This window comes from Macrobrachium rosenbergii, chromosome 6 (genome assembly GCF_040412425.1).
Source record: "Macrobrachium rosenbergii isolate ZJJX-2024 chromosome 6, ASM4041242v1, whole genome shotgun sequence".
NCBI lineage: Eukaryota > Metazoa > Arthropoda > Malacostraca > Decapoda > Palaemonidae > Macrobrachium > Macrobrachium rosenbergii.
The window spans coordinates 54,885,425-54,909,754 of NC_089746.1; the positions used below are offsets into that span (position 1 = coordinate 54,885,425).

The following is a 24,330-nucleotide window of genomic DNA, read 5'->3' on the forward strand; positions in this document are numbered from 1 at the left end:
CATCCTTGTGGAGTGTCATAAGCGAAGTTATTAGTTATCTAATCGTGAGCTTAATAATCTCCAGAAGACCAGATTTAATAAAGAGGAAACAAAATATGAGATGGGGTGTTGCTTGGAATCTCATTACTCTTCAGTCACTCATTACCCAGTAATAAATTACATCAGTGGAGATTATGATCAGCGCTAAAATGCCCCTCGTTTATCATTAACTCTGGTAGTCAAATTTTACTGAAAATCTCATTACGCTTATGGGAAAATTACGAAAAATACAACGGTGGCTAAAAAAAAAAAAACTTCATCCTGTAAGCAGTTGGAAACAAATAGAAAGGAACAATTGTTTATCTACAAATGACGCGTTTTGTCTTTTACTTTAGAAAATATAAATAATTTATTTTTTCACATTTTTACATTTGGATTTCTGTATTATAGCCGTATCCTTGTCACGTTTTATTTTTAATTTGGCCGTACTTTGAAAACAATAAGAATTCTTTTATTTAAGCATTATTTCACTGATGACATTAAAAGTGTCATTTGAACTTGTTTAGTGCCAGTAAAGCGCATCACCAGGCCCAAAGGCGTCCTTGATGGCGTGATGAAAAATTACGACCGTCACAGTATTTGCACCTGGGTGACGCAGCTACTCAGAAAGGGAAAAGAATTAAAATTCCGAATTATCACACCATGACAGCTGAGAAGAGGAGGATCCTGGAGATCAGAGTAACAAAAAAAAAATAAAATAAAAATAAAAAGAATATAGTTTCAGACCTCGAACTTCTTTGAGGACGAGAAAAAGTTGTTTTAAACTTCTACGAAATATCTGTAAGTTTGTGCTCAAGGAACTAATGGTGTTACAGCGTCTGGAAATTATTTCATCTGTAAAGTATTTCATATTTCTCCATGAGGACAGCACGTTTTTGTCGAAGGAACTGTAATCCCAATTCATTTTAGCACATGGTTTGTTACCAGTGATTAGTCGCTCAGATATTTTCCTCTCTTAATTTCAGCAGTATTATTATTATTATTATTATTATTATTATTATTATTATTATTATTATTATTATTATTATTATTATTATATATGGGTCGTAGACTCTTTCAAACACGTAGCATTGAAGATGATAGCTGCATCAGCTGCATTCAATTTATGTAGTTTTCTACATCCTTCTGATAACTGATTTTTCATGGTTACTGCATTCTGCAATATTATTATTATTATTATTATTATTATTATTATTATTATTATTATTATTATTATTATTATTATTATTATTTTGTCTCTTACAGTCTAGGCTATCCAGACTTGCAGGTGATCGTCTATGGTTTCAGGTTGTATGCTGCTTCCTGGGGAGTTCATTACTTTTCTTATTATATGCACTGATTCTAGTAGCATGCTCTTGTTCGTGAGTTCTGAAGCTACTACGACTTCCATTTCGCCCGTGTTTTCTTTGGGGATTTTAGTTTTCTGTAAAGAAAAAATTTTTTTCTGTCCGTCCGCCCTCAGATCTTGAAAACTACTTAGGCTAGAAGGCTGCAAATTGGTATGTTGATCATCCACCCTCCAGTCACCATACATACCAAATTGCAGCCCTCTAACCTCAGTAATTTTTATTTTATCTAAGGTTAAAGTTAGTCATAATCGTGCATCTGGCAACGATTTAGGATAGACCGCCACCGGGCCGTGGTTAAAATTTCATGGGCCGCGGCTCATACAGCATTATACCGAGACCGCCGAAAGATAGATTTATTTTCGGTGGCCTTGATTATATGCTGTACAGAAAACTCGATTGCGCCGAAGAAACTTCGGCGCATTTTTCACTTGTTTGTGTTGTGCCTAATGCTGCGATGATTATTGCCACTACCTGTGCTGGCACATCCCATAGCTCTCTCAGTTGAATCCGCCCAGTCTTGTGTTTTTCTCTCTCTCTCTCTTTTTCCTCCACTCTGGAGTCCCCCGATACTGCGACATCTTTGAGTGATACTTTGTTTTTAGTTTTGTCGACCAGGGTCAGGTTAGGTCGATGTGCTTGTATCACTCTGTCTATCCTGATACTGTAGTCCCAGAGCACTATTATTATTATTATTATTATTATTATTATTATTATTATTATTATTATTATTATTATTATTATTATTATTCTGTTAAACTGAGAAGTTTTCAGAATGTAAGGAAAACATTTCAGGGAACACACAAAGATGTAAACACGTAAAATTCGAATGTATCGGTTACTTTTAAACACTGAAGTAAAATGTTCCATCTTTATAACTCGAAATCCTCGAAGATTAGCAGCTCTTCAAAGTTCTAGAATGACAAATAAGCCATTATCATTTTCCTTTTTTTTTTCTGAAGAAAAGTCTTCGAGAAATCCCATTTAGCATTCTCTCCCAAAAGGTTTTCTTGGCGTTCTTTAGCTGCGTTGTTTAAAAATATAATCAATTTGCGTTTCCATTATGTGGAGGGCAGAATTAAAATAAAATTAACAGCGAAATTTGGCAAAGCCAGGTACAACATAGTCAGTTAAAGCCATGAAAATCGTGACTGAATGCAGGTTTGCCGTGATTAACCGCTGTAATATAAAAAGCTCGCACAAACTTTCAAGGTCCCGTTTTGTAAAATTCATAAAGATTGAGATCTTTTTAAGGAAAAATATTTGATTCAGGTTGATATGTTGACAGGATCTTTTCAAGGTATCAAAATTATTGATGATTCAGAGTTGCGAACAACTTTTTTTTACTCTTTTTTTATAGTTTGGTCTGGAAAGACTAGAAAAAATGATCTGTGTTAGTCGTTATTTGATACTGTGCTGTTGTTGGTAATAGATTTGGATCTTGATTATGGACCCATTAATACTAAGTCAGCATTCTATTCGAAACGATCACATGTTTTCCGATTCCTAAAAGTTACACAATGAGTGATCTGCGAGATATTGCAAGACCAGTTTAGCAAACGCTGCTATTTCCTTAATGATTTCATCGGACACTCTACCTGCATTATAATTCTTTTACGTGTGAGACTATATTTTAGTAGGTCGGCCTAGTTGAGCCGAGAGGAAATAGTGATTCTGGTAATATGAATTATTTCTAGTTCTGATGAACTGCGGGATAATAACAGTTCTATCAAACCGATAGATAATTCTAGTTTTACAGTGAGATTATGCAAATTCTATCAAGCTACAGTAAGTATTTTTATCCTATTAAGTTAAGGGATTATTTTTTCACTTATCATCTTTCACGAATACATGACACCAACTCGTTGACCTGAGAAATGACGCCAGTTCTTTTCAACACAGGACTGGCTCTGCAAGACCCTCCTAGGTGTGAGGATGTACGCACAGATGTCCTCAATAAACTGGATGTTCGTCGAGGGACTGTATCTCCACTCAAGACTGACATCCAACATCTTCAACGACGGAGCTCCTTTCATGCTTTATTACGCCATAGGATGGGGTGAGTCATTTAAATAAAAACAATGGATAAGCGAGTTAATACCGGTTAAATCTGTTTTAAAAAGGTTTGCATTTCCTGTGCATTGTAGCTGAAAAATGCATTCAGAGTTTGATGGCGTTTTCATCGTAACGTCCATCTTTTTTTATCAGGAATAGGACCAGTTCATTTTCGTACTAAATTAGGGGGTAGAATTTATAGTTCCTATCCTTGTTTGCCGTCTTTTCCTTCCTTTTTTCGCTGTTATTTGTCGCAAATGTTTATATCTGAGTGAGCACATTTTTCAACATATCTTATCTGGTGCCATTGAAAAAAAAAAAATCTTTACAGAGCATTCTTTTCCTCTTCATCAAAAGTCTGGAGTTTTCAAGAGTCAAAGTCATCCTTTCTCAAGTGAGAAGCACCATAATGGCACTTGGTACTGGTTGAATTGGATGAAAGAGATTCCGCAGTAAAAATGCCAGAGAAAAATGTTTTAATAGACATTATAAATGGCAAATAATTTTCAGGATAAATTAAGGAAATATTCATAAAGGACAACGTTTATAAGAATATGAACGATGCCTAAAAAAATAATCACTTCTTAACAACCATTAGTTGTTTAATATTTTAACATTTCAGGAAATATTGAAGGAAAGTTGGTGTATGTCAAGTTATTTATAGAGAATACGACTAATAACATAATCACTCCAGTGCTAATCAACAACCACAACCGGAATTACAACTTTTTCTTTACTATCTCATTCCTTGTGGTAGATTTTTGTTATCCTGATAGTACACTGACTCGGATGCTAAACAATTTATTCATATTTTTCATAAATTTACCTTGCTAGTTTACTATTTATTTATGATGGTTTGCTATGCGTAGAACGTAAAGCCTTTTCGTCAGTTGCTTAAGATTTTCTCGTATGTGTTGACATTTTACTGTACTCAGGTACACCGTTGCTGTTCATCCCAGCCTGGGCCGCAACGATGTACTTCTATCACCCTGTGCACTGCTGGAAAGGATACGGCTCTCTGACCTACGTTTGGATACTCGTTGCTCCGATGGTGATCGCGCTGATGGTGAGTAGTCTCCCCTCATGGTTCTGAACTCGCCTTGCTTAAGGTTACGTTTTTACAGTGTACAGTAGCTGCAGATGTTGATCACATCTGCAGATTACTGGTTGGCGTGGAGAATGGATCTTTATCAAGGTAACTCGAGTGGAGTTTTTAAAGTATAATTAGGTGCCTAAGGAAGATTCAGGTTGATCTGGCCTAGCGCACGTACACGCACACACACATGTCCGTGCACGTACATACAGTACACACATACACATATATATACTTATATATATGTATATATACTGATATAGTTATATATGAATTTTTATCACCTATGATCAAAGTCGACTGCTGTCAGTTTCTTTAAAACAAAGGCCCTTGTTTAAATCCGGGATAGATGTGCTTATTAGTTACAATTCCCATTGTATGTAAGATATTCCCAAGGTATAATGAAAGCGATACTATATGCACACACACATATAATACATATAAATTTTGTATATATGTATGTATGTATGTATATATATATATATATATATATATATATATATATATATATATATATATATATATATATATATAGAAAGAGAGAGAGGCTTACACAGGTCATGTTGCCTTCACATAAACTTGGCCCTGAGTACCGGACTGCAAAAGGTGCTTAGAAATCCCAAATGTCCGGCTGAGTGTGCTTTTGTTGAAAGAATGACCTTGGTTATCAAAGGGAATATTCCTTCCTCTTTTGAAATGCTCTCTTTTATTCCCCGATTTGACGAATCTTGTTATTTGGCCGTTAATTCTATGGAGGGTGTTCATCAGCCATTCCTAGCCTCTCTTGCTGTCTACCTAGTTTAAAACAACTAGGGATTGCGCCTTCTTCAAAAGTAAAAAAATATTTCCTATCCTAAATGGAGATATGATAGACATACCTGTGCCCCACTAAGAAGGAAAAATTTCTGGCTCTCTGCCGATAGATCTGTCAACAACTAGAAATCCAACTTCCCCTCGCTTGTGCATATTGATGAATCTAAAGCTTGCTCCCCTTTGGAACAATCCGCTCTCTTCGTGTTTATCTTTTATCTAATTTTCCTTCCTTGAATACCAATGCTTCTGATGCTCCTACTTTAGAAGTCTCCGGTATTATACCCTCAACAATATTCTTTTCTCTCTCTCTCTCTCTCTCTCTCTCTCTCTCTCTCTCTCTCTCTCTCTCTCTCTCTCTCTCTCTCGTCCCAATTTTCAGTTCTCTCATACAAATATTTAATGTACTTCAGCATCTCTTCTATCAAACCTATGCTGATCAGGGAATTGCCAATTTACTTCCAAGAGACTGAATTGTTCAGCTTCATAAAAGTACTTCTAAACAACCGGATGTTATGTTTTCATGTTGCATTAATTTTTTAGAGGTTTTATGAGCCCTTATTCATCCCTGTCATGAATACCTCTCTCATATTCAGCGGGTCGCCTCTCGTCTTAAGAATACTACACCCGAGGTAATTCGTGCACGACTTTCCCATAACAGCACAACGACTTTACTGACACTTTTTTTAATATTTTTCTGCCCATCTTTTGATGAGTTTTAATTACAGAGTATTCATTCATAGGCCTCCTAAAACCTTTCCGGCCATCACTTACATATACTTTAAGGAAATCAACAATCCTCGGATTCCATAATTTGGGGTTGGTTTCCCCCCACCCCACCCACCCCCTCATTCTATTCACTTTTTTTTTTTGAAGGGGGTGGCGCCAGAAAGGCATAGGCTTCCGGTTTATGAACAAAGCACCATCATGGACAAACCCAAGGTATAATCCTGACCGGTTTAGTCTGTTCAGACATCTTCAGAGGACAGGTACATAACGGATGAGACATTGGATATCTATCCCCGTCACAGAACAGTCCTCCACCGGTATCCGAGAAGACGAAACCGGTCAGGGATATACTGTGCATTTTAATTTTTCCTCATAGGTGTTTTCCATGGCGTGTTCCTGTGTTCCTATCAATTGGCCACACGCTCATACACACACACACACACACACGTACATTTATATTGTAGATATATATATACTGTATATATATATATATATACAGTATATATTCCTTAGAATATATATATAGTTCCAGTATTACCATTCATATTTTTAGGTACTTTTTAACATGCCTACCTTTGAACTCTCTCTCTCTCTCTCTCTCTCTCTCTCTCTCTCTCTCTCTCTCTCTCTCTCTCTCTCTCTCTATATATATATATATATATATATATATATATATATATATATATATATATATATATATATTACTAAAAAAGAATTTAGAACCTCATTCAAACTGGATGGTATCTAATGGTGTTTTATTCAAAAGTTACAAGCTTTATTGGACAAACAGTCCACATTATCAAGTATTGTACAGATGACTTGATAATGTGGACTGTTTATTAATTAGTACTTTAACTAAAGGTTCAAAACTCTTAAAACAAAGGTATAATCAGTTTAAAAATCCTTTAGGACTAAATACAACTAATAAACAGAACAATTGTGTATTAAGAATAAAATTAATTTACATTTATAAATATATATAGGTTATATTATTTTTGCTTATAAACAGGTATGATTTAGTTTTATATATATATATATGCTATATATATATATATATATGCATTCCAAAGCTTGGGATTTAGAATTTTGAATTGTGTGTGAATGAACCACCAAATGAGACCTCTTGCATTCTCTGTTGTAGTGCCTTTTACTTTGCAGTATGTCCATGCACATAAAAACAAAAAGCGAAAAATCTGTGTACTCTCACATAAATAGGTATCTTCTGCTTCGGAAGGACAGTAGTTCATAATAAACATGCGATGCTCTTCCAGCCCCCTCCCCTCTCTCTCTCTCTCTCTCTCTCTCTCTCTCTCTCTCTCTCTCTCTCTCTCTCTCTCTGTGGATGTGTGTCTGTCTCTGTCTCACTCAAAATTCTTTTTTTAATTCTGAAATGACGAAACGTGAAAAACATTAATTCAAAGTACACCGGATTCATGCAATGAACGATGTAATCTTTTCGTAAAATCATAATATTCCATTTCCCGTTAAGCTACAAAAAGCACTTCAATATTCGAAAATAACGAGTAAATTTCATTGCGTCAGGATTACGTTTTCTTTTTATACCAAGCTTTCTGGGAAATTGTTAGGCGAACATTTTATTCCCGTTGTATTTCGCTGCATTACTTTTAATGTTAACGAAATATATTTGTTTATAAATGTACATATACATATACCCTGCGCCGATGCAGCTAACATTGCATTTCACGGAAGGATAATGCATTGATGCAGATTATTGCATTTAACTATTTTTACGGGTGTTGTGAAAAAGATATATGCATTCACTGCGTGTTTTCTTGCATCGGCTCATTCCCCTCCTGTGTCACAGACTGATAAAAATATTAGGGCGATAAAATAAATTTAGATATCAGCGCATAGGAAGTGGAAAATACCCTTTTCAAATAGTCTTCATTTTTGTGTAAATTAACATTAAATGGCTGCTCCTGCTCAGCGCAAGATCAGTGTAGAAGATTACATTGTTGTTATCATTAATAATATTATCATCAGCAGCATTGGTCGGATGAGTAATCTTTATATCTCAGTCTCAAAATATATTTCATTTAATATATATACATATATGTATTTAAATTATATATATATATATATATATATATATATATATATTATTGTATATATATGCTGTACAGACATATCTACACGTATAATATATATATACATATATATATATATATATATATATATATATATATATATATATATATATATATATGTATATATGTATATATATAATATATTTATATATATATAGTATATATATGCATGTATGTATATATATATATATATATATATATATATATATATATATATATATATATATATATATATATATATATATATATATCAATACGGAACAAAGACTTATATATAATGGCTTCATTACATTTTCGACTGTATAAAATAAATAACATAAATTACAAAAAAAGGGTATAAATTTAAATTTAAAATTAAGCACAATGGGTTACAAATAAAAAAATTAAAAATAGAAGGACAATTAAAAAGGACAACGTAAAAACAAAACAAAATCTCTCTAAAAAATATACAATATAAAAAAAAATATATATATAAAAAGTAAGAAGATATGGACCAATATTCAGTGGCAATGTTAAAACTAAACAGAGAACGAAAGACTAAGAGAGGGCAGTTGCCGGCAGAGGTTTGGCTGTTTAACAAGGGGACGAGTCGTTTAATCATTAATGATTTAAAAAGAATAGAGGCTCGCCCTAAAACAGAAAAATCCTTATTTTCAAATACAGTGATTTCTGATATTCGAAAACTCAGGGTTTGTAATTTTACTGCCTGTCCTATAGCTTACTCCACGATGAGAGTCTATCAGAAGCCTCCTGTTTTACTCTCCTCCAATAACGCTATTCCAAGATGAGATCGCCTTTTTATGTAAATATTTTTATCTGAACTGGTCTTTAAGATACCACTTGAACGCTTCTAGAAATACTTCTCCCTCAAACCTACAATTTACAGTGTTCCTAAATTGATTTTTATGCTAAATTTCCATTTTTATTTGATAATACTTTTAGAAAAAAACTTTTCACAACATATCCAAAGTAAGTTTGGAGCCATTAAGGTCCACCTGATACCTGTTAATCCTCTCACCATCGGGTCTTTATTTAAACAAAAGATCGTTTATAACATGTCCTCCGGGTGTGTGTAGACGTGTCCAAATGTAATTTAGGAACTTAATTGGATCCACCAGAGGCTTCTGAAGGTACGCATAGACTCTCATCGTAAAAGCTATAGGACACAGTAAAATTAGAAATATCAGAAATCACTAGAATATGTAAAACTTCAAGATTTTTCTGTTTTCCTCTGCATGAATTGGCCATTTTGGAATCATTAATGATTAAACGACTCGTCCCTTGTTAAACAGCCAAACCTCTGCACACTGTATCTCTTAGTCTTTCGTTCTCTGTTTAGTTTTTGAATAGGTTGGTCCATATCTTCTTACTTTTTATATATATATATATTTTTTTATATTGTATATTTTTTAGAGAGATTTTGTTTTGTTTTACGTTGTCCTTTTAATTGTCCCTTCTATTTTTTAATTTTTTTATTTTAACCCATTGTGCTTAATTTTTAAATTTAAATTTATACCCTTTTGTAATTTATCATCGAAAATGTAATGAAGCCATTACGAAACGTCGGGAATAAATTGACCCTTTTTAACAAGTCTTTGTGTCCGCCTCCCCATTGATAATATTTTTGTTTGATATATATATATATATATATATATATATATATATATATATATATATATATATATATATATATATATATATCTTATATATATATTAGAAGGAGACAAAGGAGACTCATATGGTATACAGTATTTACAAAGCTTTATCAGCGACGTTTCAGGGCCTTGCCCGTTATCACAGCTGTAACAAGACAAATGCATTTAAAATAGAATTTATCCTAAAACCATCAGTTACCACATCGAGCAAAGGGAAGAGAATGTGTGACTATAATTGTAGTAATATGGGTCATATCTTATAATATTGGGTTATAATATCCAATTACCAATTGCATAATTTTAAATGTAAATCATGTTGTTTTTTATTGTTTTAATATTCTTTAAGATTTCATATCCCCTTTTTGCCCCCTCATTTTCTCACTTTCCTCATATCATTATTCCTATCCTTCAGAATCCATATTTTGTTTTAATTTCAGTTGAAGAGTTGTAACTCACGATACTGCTCATTTGATTTCATACTTTTTTAATCACACTGTAGCTCTGTAGGACTTTATCTTTGTTTTCTGGTATAAGTCACTAAACGGATGAACTTGTAAATGAACGACAAATATTAAACTGTCAGTGTGCCCCTTCTGTTGATGAACGACTTTGCTGTGTAAATATCGAAAGATTCGCTTTCCTCCACTATTTTTGTGTCCGTACTTTAATATTTGTCTATTTCCAAACCTACATTTTGCTGCAAACTTCGTTCCTTTACCAGGAAGTTTATATATATACAGATATATATATGTGTGTGTGTATACACTGATAGCGTGTATTCTAATACATGTATGCACGCATACGAGTATACAGTATGTATGCATGTATGTGTAAATTTATTCTAATACAAAAACAGTATACAGCAATGTGTTATATGCAAAGCTATTCTTGTATTTTACTGTTATGGGGGATGTCGATGTTCTCCAATATTTTTCTGAGTTAGCTGCAGCCCTCACATCTTGCAAGAGGTAAGCGTGCCTAAATAGCTCCTGTAACTTCAGCAGATGTTTTTTTTTATCGTTGAAACCCTTATTCTCTCTCTCTCTCTCTCTCTCTCTCTCTCTCTCTCTCTCTCTCTCTCTCTCTCTCTCTCTCTTCTTATTCTTATTGTGGCACATAATACTTTATCCTCTACTCATAAAAATAATCTTCGAGCCAATATCAAATTTATTAATCAGATGCTATCGTAAAGAAATGTAACAGCTAAACAATATCAAAACACCGCAGAAAATTATCAGACCTTATGAAACATTAATGTCACGTCTTTCACGGCTTTTCCCCGTTGCTCGAGATCCTTACAAAGGGTTGAGAAAGAAGACGGAGGTTGCTTTCATATTTACATATACTCAAAGGCTTCTCCTCCGGAAGCCTTTTGTTTCCTCGAGAGAAATCTCGCTTTCTTGGGTCTCTCTCTCTCGCTCGGTCTGAGAGGAAAACTGAACCTTGCTTTATGGAAATTGCGATTGCTTGGCGTGCTCCTTCTTGGGTGACCAGGAGTACCTCCTCCATGCAAACAAGTTCATTCTTCATCCTATAATTTTTCTAAGAGCGGAATGAAGGACGGGATATATATATGTATGTGTATGTATGTATGTATACACACAAGCACACACACATATTTATACATATATATATACACCTACACGTGTAAAATAAAAGTAGCGTCCTTGATGGAGTTGCCAAGAAGTTAACTTCGTAACAGAAAATAGCATTCATAAATAGCAAATAGAAAACGTGCCCCAGAAAAACTTGTATGATAGAAAATCTTGGATAACAACCACTAATGAGACAAAATCTACAGTACAACAAGGAAAGTTATAAGTGATAAACGTAACTTTAGTCATTTGCCTGCCATGTATAAGTTTCTCTCTATACTTACTCTGACATGATATGATGTTTACGCTAATATTCGTATTTTATTTACAGGGAAAAAAAAGAACCTTTGAAGGGAACTTTCATTAGCACTTTTTGTGCCCTGGTCGCAAAACCGGCGAGTACTACTCGCTTTGATGAATATCATCCACGCTCTTCCTAAGAGGTGACGCGTTGCCACACTTCCCAGTGCCAAAAGTTTTGATCCTCCTAGTACTTGTTTATCTGAGTCGACGCTAAGCAGCCTCGGCTGATATCTGCGAAGAATTTATCTTTTTCTGATTAGGCTGTGTAAATAATTAACTCCACTGATATTGGCTGCAGGTATTTACTGTCAGCTCCCAAAAGTCAGACTTATAGTTATAGTACTAATGGCATGATGCGGATGCTCTCGTGTCTGTTGGGTGGATGAACCCAGAGGTCCACACTGAGCCTTCGGCTTCCTTTCAGACTTTGCCACATTTACTGGCTGCCCTAAAACGTAGGCCATTGTTGGCATAAGTACGGCTTATTTCCAACCGACCCTAACCACTGTTCATGGTGCCTTGTATAAGGAAGGGCTGCAATATATCACTTTAAAACGGCGTGTACTATTACTTTAGTTTCCGTCTTGTACGTCTCAGTTGATAGGTTGAGACCCGAGGTCTACACCAGGCCTCTTATACCATTTTACTCCTTATCACACGCACTGGCTGCAGTGGCATAGTTGGCATTACATCGGTGGGGGTTCGTAGGTGGGGCCAAGATATTTTTGGGGTACCAAAGAAAATCACACAAAACTAATGTACCAATTCTGTGAGTAGTAAAATATATTATTCTCAAAGCATATATCCATGTGAATGAAGGTAAATAATAGTATTAGTAATTAGTAAACCTGAATTTGAAATTATAGAGCTCAGTTTCCAGTTAATTTCCAACTCTTACTATATGCAAATGCATCAAATACTTTAAGGGTTAAAGTTTAGCTGCAAAGGAATTTCAACTGGGGGCCAGTGGGGGCCAAGCATCTGACTGGGGGCCCGGGACCCCCCTGGTCCCCCCAGTAGCGACGCCACTGACTGGCTGCCTAAGTTACAGGCCCATGTTGACATGAGACCAACTGAATCTTAAGCACACCAACCACCGGTTTTGTATAACGGATTTTTGTAAGTAATAATTATAATTTTTTTACATCTATATGTTACTTTTTATTTGCCAGGTGTTTAGTGAAACCTTCTTTTGCAGGCTTTTTGTATAGGAGTTTTTTCTTTCTGAATAATGAAATCAATAATTCATTGTAAAGTAAAAGGAACATGCTTCGTCATTGTACTTAAATCTGTATTGCTTTGCTTACTGTCGAGGAAAATATTGTATGAATTGTCATCGAGTGCGTTGATGTGTGGGTGTGTGTGTGTATGTGTGTGGGTGTGTGTATCGACGAAACAGAAAATATTTTGTAATATGATTTTACCGAGTCTTCAGTGGGTGGAAGTCTCTTGAGCAGAAACTGTGTTGAAATACATTCTCTGGAATGCTTCCTAATGTGTGTGTTTATGCAGCAAAATCCATGAAAAAAAAAAAAGCCTTCCCGAAGGACGAGAAAATATTTGAAAATCACATTTTCATCTCTTAGGAAGGAGGAAATTAAACTCATCGACCTTGTGAAAGGAAGAAGAAAAATGGTGCTTTATCTTTCCATCACCGGCAGGTGTTCCGAAATGATAAGATATTGAAGCAGAATGGTTGATGGGCGTCATTATCTTGCAAAATTTACGACCTTCGTTACATGTAACCAGGAAATCAATTACAGTATTAGAATATTTGCCTTAATTATAATTTGCTTGCTTGAATCTGTATGCATAATATTTATTCTCTCTCTCTCTCTCTCTCTCTCTCTCTCTCTCTCTCTCTCTCTCTCTCTCTCATCACGCAAATGCTTACACGCGCACTAATACCTTGCAAGCAAAGTGAAATCTGTTATTTCGTAAAACGAAATAGTTCGTCTGCGTGTGACTTTCATTTTAAATCAAGACAGCCATAATCTGTTCAAAACACCTGCTGATGCCAGGAAGGTAAAAATGGTTGCATTTCTCTTTTCCTCCTCTCAAGGAAAAGGAATGCAATTTTCCCTTCTCCAAGAGAAGTTGAAGAAAATTGCATCTTTAATTTTCTGCTCCTTCTGCAGGAGGATATTTTCACATCGGGTTCACCTCGGGCACACATGAACATTTCAGGGAATTCATTTTATATATATATATATATATATATATATATATATATATATATATATATATATATATATATATATATATATATTGAATGAGGTTGTTAGCCATGCGCCCTTTTCCACCTTAATGGTAACCCCTCATATTCCACTAACTCCTAGGTACATTATTCACTACTTAGGTCAACAGGGGCGCAGAAGAGTCAATGAAACTTGACTAAAAATTTTCGGCTGCCTCGAGAATCGAACATGGAGCTTCTTGCCAACTAATGAAATTATATATATATATATATATATATATATATATATATATATATATATATATATATATATATATATATTATATATATAAATATATATGTATATATATATTATATATATATTATATATGTGTTTGTCTGTGTATTATATATATATATATATATATATATATATATATATATATATATATATATATATATATATATATATATATATATATATATATATATATATATATATATATATATATATATATATGTCTGTGTGTGAATATTCATGTACATTTAAATGTAAGGGTAGAAGGTGAAAAAATGTAGACATACATATTTGTCCCATATACAACATTTTTGTTTTAATGTATTATTTTGGTTCGAATGCACTTTTCATTTTTGCATGCAAAAGCAATTACAAAAACAGAATTACTCAACACGAGGAACCACTTTCGTGTTCAGATATGATTCATTCGTTCTAGAAAAAAAAAAAAAGTAAAAGCATCCCTATTGACTTTGGTGAATGATTTTTTCCCAAACAAATGGATCAAGTTCATCCCACAAATTAGGTTTGAATATTTTCCGATGGCTTTGAATTGACACTACAGAAATGCATATCAGAACATTTTCCGTTTCCCGTCCCCACCCCCACCCTCTCTCTCTCTCTTTCTCTCTCTCTCTCTCTCTCTCTCTCTCTTCAAAGGTTCCAGATTTTTGCAGGATATAGAAAGAGAAATTTACACTGCAATACACAAAGAGAATTTACGTTGCAGTTCTGCAATTTCATACGACCAAACGAGAGGAATTCATACTATGGCGACGAGATTTTGCGCCTACTTTTCGCTTTCAATTGACTCATATTTCTTTTCTGGTTGGCAGCAGTAACGGTGAAATAGGAAATGAAACCTTAAATGCTTTACGAGCGTATTCACAAGTTGATTTGTACAGGCATGCACTTCTGTACGGGTATCTGTGTAAGTTGTTGAATGCATGTATATATATATGTATGTATGTATGTGCAACACATGCTGGCACATATACATGTATTTGTGTGCCAGCATGCACCTCTATACATGCATACAGAATATTTTGACAAAGAAATATTTGTCCAATGAGTATTATTTGATTACATTAATTAATGTACCTGTACTAGATTGACTGAGTGTTCATTTACTGTCATTTTCAGACAAGTAAAAGATACTGACGACCGACGCGCTGAGCATTAACAACCTTTTGCACCTAGGACTGACAGTGAAGAATGTATCAAAAACTTTATGGAGACAGACGACAGATAAAAGAAAGATTTGAAAGGAAACACATTCGAAGTAATTATCATTCCTCTATCTTTTGCGTATATAATGTGATTTAAAATGAAGGCTTGGTGGAACTTAATGAAGTACCGATATACATTCACAGTTTGCATTCGACTGAGGAAAAGTTACAGATTCCGGTGAAAGTATTCCAAAATGTTAGCAGGGAGGCAACAGCTACCAAGACCTGGGCAGCACAAGATATACTGTCGGAAAGATTGACAAAAAATCTGGAGATCAAAAAAGAAAAGGGTTTAGAGGAAGCAAACCTTAAAATGCATAATTAGATTATTGAGCGACATCTTTCTAGAATGAAGACTCGCTGTGAAATTGTTTATTGATGAAGGAATTCTCTTTGAATGACTGTTCTGTGAGGTATACGTGAATGGGGATCAGGAGTAATGAAGAGCATTGCACTGAAATTCGGAGGAATGTTTGATGTAGATAAAAAATGGACCAGAGATACCCGCAGTACGATAGTTGCATTGCGTAAACTGGTCACTCAAATCAAAATCAATCACTCCATAATCTTTATCAGTATCGACAAAACATGACGTAAATAATTATTATTTATTGATTAAAAACACTACTACGTTTCTCTATACAACAGATTTTGTCGCTGTTTCTTTTCGTATAACTTGAATTTGAGCCTGGAAAGACATGATAAAATTATTGCACTTAGATAGACAATGGAATGTAATCACATTTCAGATGAACCCTAAAACGTGAGTGCCTTCTGTAATTTGCAAAACATAAGTAGATTACAAAAATATGCGGCAGTTGCTAGATTTGTTTATGCTAAAAACTTGATCGCTTGTCGTGATGCGTCATGAAATACAACCGCGTATCTCTCAAAACGACATTCTCCATCATCCAGTGATCACTGCAACATCCATGGAATGTAAAATATCGCCACACATCCCAGTGGGCCATCATTTTTTTATATCTGCTGCATATAAAACATGGCTCACCGTACAACACTACGGTATACTCAAACAATTCAAAAGCAACAATGTACAATATGCTTAGTACAATATGGTTACATGAAGTTTACATTGTTTTCTTGCCTCCTGGTAGATTGTAAAAGCAGTGAATCAGCGAAACATAAATCATAGTTATTCTCATTATATCCAAAAATGTAGTGTATAGGATTTAAATTCCCGCCCCAGCAGCATAAATATCCGAAACTATACCTCTCTGCTTTGCAAAATGCAGCTATGTGCCTCTCAGTCATAACTCAACTGATAGTGATGTTTCTTTGGAGGAAGTAAAAGCTGTAAAGTTTATTTCAGTTCGCTTTAGTAAGCCATCATTTCTTGTCAGAAATAAACGCGAATGTATCTCTTCAATGGGAAAATTAACGCTAAATAGCTACATACTGCTTTATGGATATTCTCATAATCTATGGCTTGAGCTTTAGAGATTTAAAACACTTCTCACAAGACTTAGTTTTTAGGCACCAGAATTTTCAAATTATAATTCTGAAAAGAGCAGCTAATGTATCCTAATGAAACAATTAGGATATCACGAAAACAGGTCACAGTACTAGAGGCTGGCAGAATACCCAAGAAACCCTCAAAATAACTGACAAGAACGGTGCGGGGAATCTGAGCTGGTGATTCAGTGGCGCCACTTTAGTACTTCTGAATCAACAGACATCAAGGACTTACAGAAATGAATCTCGAGCCAAAGATTGAAAGCTCGATGATTTTAAATCCGATGTGCTGAAATTAATTCCACGCACTGTCGTAGCTCGCAGTCATTGGTCACGGTAGGGAGTAATAGTTTTCTCTAAAAATAATGAAATTTTTGTGTATTACTCTTCAAAAAATGGTTAATATGTATATTCCAAGATTAGTAAGTATTTCCTTGAAGTAGCATGCTCCCTCAATTAGCATGCTGTATGTTGCTGATTATTTCAGTTATATAAGTGTCGCGAAGAAATGAAGAATTATTCCTGATTTCTTCGTCAGATTCATAAATATATAAGTATACTGGTTGCAAGGCTAGGGAACTTCCCTAAAAAAACCTGAGCTGCCTACAGGTGTGGTTCCTCATGTTAGTACGCTAAACCTGAACTACGTATAAACCCATCTGGGGAAAGCAAGATCCACACAGTTTCTGAAAGAGCTTAGGAAATATAATTACACTCTCGATTTTATCAGTGTACTAATTACAGAGATGAAATTCTTTCCCCCATTTAACTTTATTCGATCAAACTTTCTACTAATCAAAAACAAATTTTATTCTACTGACTTACTACAAATCCGGTGGAAACCAAAATATCCGAAAACTGGCAGTATGCTGAACTGTGCTTGTTTGTGCGTACCATTCCCAGTTAATTTTCCGAATGGAAGTAAAGCATGTAATATTTGTTTGTCTATCAAAGTAGTGTTAAACCTCTGTTCAGCCCAATCCGCAAACCAATCAGAATCCCGCAACAACGGACCTGGGGAGTATTCCCAGTTGATGTGAATTTCAGTCGTGCAGAAAGTCCAATATCAATATGCTATTATTTCAAACGTTGCACAAATTCTCGTATATCAACCTTTTCTCTTTAGATTCAAACGCAGCCTTTGTTTCTTTTAATGTAATATATGGTATTTAGTGCCCTGAGGCAGCCTTACGTTGCTGCCTCATGCTTCGTCGTAGAGGAAATTACCGTCCTTCAACAGGCAGACTGACAGACAGACAGGCATAGGGGTGATGGCGTTATCTTCCAACAGATTGTATTTCTTTGATCTGCATAGTTCACGTCATAGCCTACTCCATTGCCGCCTGGTTTACGTATGTAGCTTGTGGTTTAAGCGTCATGCTAGCTAAAAGTCGCCTATGAAAATATCTTATTTCATTGAGAAGATATATACAATAAAGATGAGGGGGAAAAATCAGTGTTGAATTTGTCTCGTTTTGAGAAAGAGCTATTGATTTATTGCAAGAAAATCATTACAAACATTTGGTTTGAAGCCGTTTGTTAATTTCAGATGGCTTGAAGGAAGTGACCGGTGCAGACTTGAACTTACACCCAGTCTTATTTTTCCATGTGAATTTATAGCTATTAAGAGTGATCAGAACTCAACCTGACATATTAAATCAACCTTGCTGACACCTAGACACCAACCTGTGAAATGGGGGTGACGTTTGCAACTTTTAATTCATTAAAATGTGAAGTGAAGATGCATTTCCATCACCTTGAAAATTGACTTCTGACTTGCATTTTAATATACAATTTGATGTATCATTCATAATATTCCCATAGAGTTAGTTCACCTTCCTAGCCTTTGTAATTTCAGATTTAGTCAGTAGTGTTTTTATTCAAGAATAAGTTAAAGGAATGTGAGTCTCCCCCTGGCTACTTTCTGTAACGTTGTGCAAAGGATTTTGGAATTATTACGAACATATTTTATTGAGCAATAGTCTGCAAAAACCATTTTCTCTCTTTACAGGTCAATTTCCTTTTCCTGATAAACATCATCCGGATTATGGTAACAAGACTCAGACCTGTTTCTCTTCCACAAAGGTGAGTGAACTCTCTCTCTCTCTCTCTCTCTCTCTCTCTCTCTCTCTCTCTCTCTCTCTCTCTCTCTCTCTCTCTCTCTGTAGGAAGGGTATTGTCTTCAGTCACCTCATGCGGTGCACTGTAGACATTACTTAAGGTTCTTCACAGCGTCCCTTCGGCCCCTAACTGCAACCCCTTTCATTCCTTTTACTGTACCTCCGTTTATGTTCTTTCTTCAATTCTGCCCACCATCTCTCTCCTAGCAATTGTTTCATAGTGCAACTGCGAGGTATACCTCCTGTTGCACCTTTCATGTCTTTTTACTGTCAATTTCCGTTTCAGTGCTGAATGGCCTCATAGATCCCAGCGCCTGGCCTTGGCCTAAATTTTATATTCTGTACTATTCTCTCTCTCTCTCTCTCTCTCTCTCTCTCTCTCTCTCTCTCTCTCTCTCTCTCTCTCTCTCGTGCGTGTTAGTTACTTTGTGATAGTAATTTTCCCTTTGAAGATCATATGACCTGAGCCTTCATTTCCCCACATGCATGACCTCGGATGGTGCTCATTACCCTTACTGAGTTACATTAAAAAAAAAATAACACTGAAAGTGCTAATTCCTACGTAGCCTATTAATGCATTAGCTTTCAAAATGTTAACTCTACGGGTAAATGTTAATATATGATAAAATTATTCTTCACTGCCCGAATAGCCAGAGGTAAGAGTGCTGAAAGGAAATTAAAAGAATGTGTCCTGATTTTTTTTTATTTCTTTAAACTACATTTTATTTGGATGTGTGGAATCGTATACAGCAAAAAGTGTGTCTATAGTTAAAATGCCTGAACTTAATCTTTTATTGTGCTTTTTATTTGTTTATTTATTTACTTGCTTATATATTCACTTGTTTTAGTAGAATTGTACAAATCTTCCTCGTATATGTTCTTCATTTTGCGCCTATTCGAGTCATACAATTAAGAGTTATGATGGTTTTTTCCTTTTTTTTTTACAGAATGTACAGTTTTGTCTTCCATTTTGACACAATGCTGAAAAATTGCATCTGTTATCAATGTCGTATTTTTCTTCTTTTTTTTCCTACAATAGCTAAAGCTGAAACAGACACCGATACTTTGCATAAACCTAACCTTAACTAAATTCAAAGTTTGTTACATATATGCTTTAAAATTTCATTTCATTTTCTTTGCCGTTAATTATGTTGTATCCATGTTGCATTTTCGCCTCTGAACCTTTAGATGTGATAGTGCGACAATAAATTACTTCTGAAGTACCTCGTTCTTTTAACATTTGTAACGACAGATTAAAAAGTAATCCATGCAGCACCTTCATTATTTTGATAACTAAATCAGTAGCTTGAAAATAAATAGATGAATAAATAAACCATAGAATCAAGGCAGTGTCTCTTCTGGTCGGAGTTGAGCGTCCACGTTTTTCTAAATTTGTGAAAAATCTAAGGCTCTTACATACTACGTTTCACTGTTTACACTGTTAATTTGTTTCTACCATTCGTGAAAACGAGATTCTAATTACTTCTTTTTGCGGAACCTAAGCTGCCCGCTCTGGATCACTATCTACCTCCGTCCAAGATTAAATGAATGTAAATCAATTAGCGATAATTCTAAAGAAAGGCTTCGCGCGGAGATTTCGTTTATTAAAAAAACGATATCTCTGTTTTGACTGAACAGTATCTAATGCAGTACAGGTAAGATATTTTGAGAAATTTACCGTCTTCCGTAAAATTTTTTTGTGCTCACTCCCGAGGGTCTGGTACTAAACGCGGCGCCCCGCAGACCTTTTCTGTAGAATTACCCAATTAGTTTCGAGTTATAGGCTTTTGGCTGACAGTCTTAATATTTACCTTCCGATGTAGTTTTTTTTTTTTAACTTTTATTATTACTACCTACGTAACTGAAACTGCAGGATGATTTGTGTATTCGCCCTTGTTTTTTGTCTGGTTGTATGTTTGCTTGCTGTTCAAGAACGTATGTAAATAGATGGATGGTGAACGTTTCATTTTCCGTCTTTACTGGCAATGAGAGAGAAAGAGAGAGAGACAGGGAGCCCGGGGGTGGGGACTACTAATTTTGCATATGAGAAACTATATTATTATAATTAGTATTGTTTAGTTTTGTTGATCAAAATAGATACAAACAGTTTTATTAGTAGTGCAGTTGTTAATTTCACTATTATATTTATTTATTTCCTCTAAGAGAATTAAAAATCTGAGTACTGAAAACTAAATAGTTTTACCAGAAAATATTAAATACTTTAGTGTAATAAAGAATTATTTTCTTCCTGGCAAGAACAATTGTTGCTGAAAGAAAAAACTAATTTTTTGTTTCATGACAAAGCACAAAGTTTACTTTGATGCCCCTTATAATTTTGCTGTGAATATCATTAAGTATTATATCTGCAACATACATTCATTTGCAATTGTAAACATCAGTTATAGTAGGCTTATGTCTATGCGCTATATTGTAAAAAAAATAGCAGACATTTTTAAATTCTTTAATCCACGTCTGACTTTTATCTTTATCAGCCTATAAGCATTTGGCATATTTTCGTGTTGCCCCGTAATATTGTGTATTCTCCTAGAGTACATTTTTTCTGTATTTTTTAATTCAATAATCCGCTCTTTTTTCATGATTAAATTCTCAGAAATTCCAAGTATCTTTGTTTTTTGTTATTTGTAGTTACATTTCGTTGTTAGCAGAGGTATTCCTTTTTTATCAGGTAATACTACTTTAAATTTAATGCATCAACCCCTAAATACTTCTTTTTCAACTTGCTGCCCCCTTTTTGTGGAAAATCGAGCTTCACATAATATACCAATATTATAATTACCATTGAGTGCGAATGTAATTTATGTATCAGAGTTTTTAATGCATTACAAACCTATTTTTACATAGCTTCTTACCACTTCTTTTACAGGAACCAGTTCAGCCCCCGTCCAAACCACGCACCACAGAAAAACCAGGCGAAGCCTTACCCACTTCTCCAGATCCCCCAACTTCATAACCGTTCGCTGTCCAAGAGCAAAACCCTCCGCTTCTCCCAGATGAAACAGGCTAGCAATCACGCGAACTGCCATTCCCCTGCTGAGATCGTCTCCTACAAGTCCCTGGTTTCGGATTCCTTCGACAGCTGCGTTCAAGAGCAGCAGCTGGACAGACACGGCTCTCGATCGAACAGCAATCTGTTTCTGGAGGACAAGGAGTTCGAGTGCGATTACCACGATGGCAGTTTAGTGATGCTACGGCAGGACAAAATGAACGCATCGAATGACTCCGGTGAGGATTACGTTGTTCGTTCCGTGCCCGAAAGCATTGTCGATTCTGAACGGTCCCTTCAAGGAGGGAGTCTGAACACCGTAGATTTCTCGAGTGACAGACACTTTGGGGACGGTTCTTTCCGCCAGCAGGGCAGGAAAAAAGGATTTCTAGCGCACTGCAAGTTGCACGTTCACAGCAAGTCTGTCAAAACGCGGATAAAGCTGAGACATTTCGGCAAGAACGAAAACCTCCTGAGTAAACTGTGCCATCGCCGGGCCAACAGGAGCGAAACCCACCAAATGCGATGCATCCAAAACTGCCAGCCGTTGAGAAAGTCGAACCAGATGGTGCAGCGATCGAAGAGTCAGGACCACGTAAGTCCTTATAACCAGATTCAGGAGATGCCTCTCTACGTTTCGGAAAGCTCCTGCGGCATCAGCGGAAGGGAAGGATGTTCTCCATCGCTATCGTCGGCTGTGTGCGAAAGTGGGGGTGCTGATAAATCCCTGAGCCACAGTGTGCACTCTTCTTTCAGCCAGAGGAGCTACTCACCACCGAGTCAGTTTAGTGGACAAGTCAGAAAGTTACAAAATCAGTCGTCCCTCGGTTTTACTTCGAACAGACCAGAATTTAATATAAGGTGGGTACTTCACTGATCATCAGAACTTCGTAGATTAGATATTGGGTATTGCTCGATTTCTCGTCTCGCCATGAGCTTCTGCCTTATCTAGCAGCATCTAATTTTTAGAAGTTAATCTAGCGCTTTGTTAAATTTGTTATAAATTTAATTAGGCTGGTGACGTCCTTGCGATACGCAACAGTAATTAATAGATTATATTCATAACAGATTAGACGATATTTCCGAAATGCCGCAGGTGAAATTTCAGATCAGTGTTTCATCCCTAACACTAGTTATTACTAGATAAAATAAGTAAACAGATTCAGGCAACGTCTCAATAAAGAACTGTGTCCACACTGCTAGTCTTTCATCTGAAACTGCAGTAACCGTGAACACTGTTAATCAATCATGTTAAGATGTATGCTTGTGATTCATATCATGGGTATGCATGTCCGAATGTTTTATGTCTCTTTTAATGTGCATGTATATTATTGAGACAAACAGAGAGACAGAATTCTTTAAGAAACACACGGACGATATAGGTTTACACATTAATAAAAGCAGTGTTCTTCATCCCATTAGGAAATGTACAAATGAATAAAAAAAAAAGAGGTTATTTCGATCTACGTAAAAGGCCAAAATTAAAAAACGTTTAGAGCTTCGCAAAACTAGCCAGCTTTCTTTCCTTAGGGAGTTCTAATGTCCTATATACTCTCAGGACTATATATCCCATTATTTTTCCAGTCTTCTTGCGAGGTAGTAAAATAATTCTAATGATACGGACCATGGGACTGCAGAACTTACTTTGTAATTTCGCACAAGGCTGTGATGGAAACGCTGTTCTGATTCCCCTCATTCTAAAAAAACTGCAGTGACTGTCACTGCTTCCGAAAGCCAAGGCAACCCCTTTCCCATCCCAAGGCTATGTAGAGAGCATTTCCCTACCCAAAGGATCCACGACCATTAACTGAGGCTCCTTTTCCCTTGCGACTCAGCGAGAGTATTAAAGCACCAAGCCCTCGTAACAATGGCTCTGCTTAATGCTGTCACAGCAGCAGCCAGTTATTTATTTATTTATTTATTTATTTATTTATTTATTTATTTTATTATTATTATTATTATTATTATTATTATTATTATTATTATTATTATTATTATTATTATTATATGATGCATGAAACAATATTAATCCCCCGATATGTGTTTATTTAAATTTAGATATTGGGCTGGAAAACCGAAAATGGCTGGATGATTTTCTGAGAAGGTTTGGCATTGTATCTAAAAAAAAAAAAAAAAGTCATGCTTCCCTGAAATGTGATATTCGGGAGTCCTTCTTCCAAGAAAGTCTAATATTTCTGTGCACTTTGGATTTTTGAAGGATTTCACATGTACGCAAATGAAGACAGGATTTTAAAAGTTTTTTTTTTTTATTTTGTACAATGACATCTCATAGTTAAGAA

At 35.3% G+C, this 24,330-nt stretch overlaps 1 protein-coding gene across 1 annotated transcript in view; it reads left to right on the forward strand.

Annotated features, from left to right (window-relative positions):
* The window catches only part of LOC136839591 (uncharacterized), a 261,759-nt gene that overhangs the window by 221,766 nt on the left and 15,663 nt on the right, over window positions 1-24,330 (forward strand). The window contains 4 exon segments of the mRNA XM_067105868.1: window positions 3,288-3,444; window positions 4,376-4,506; window positions 18,918-18,991; window positions 21,911-22,891. Of these exon segments, the coding sequence (XP_066961969.1) occupies window positions 3,288-3,444; window positions 4,376-4,506; window positions 18,918-18,991; window positions 21,911-22,891 (1,343 nt within the window).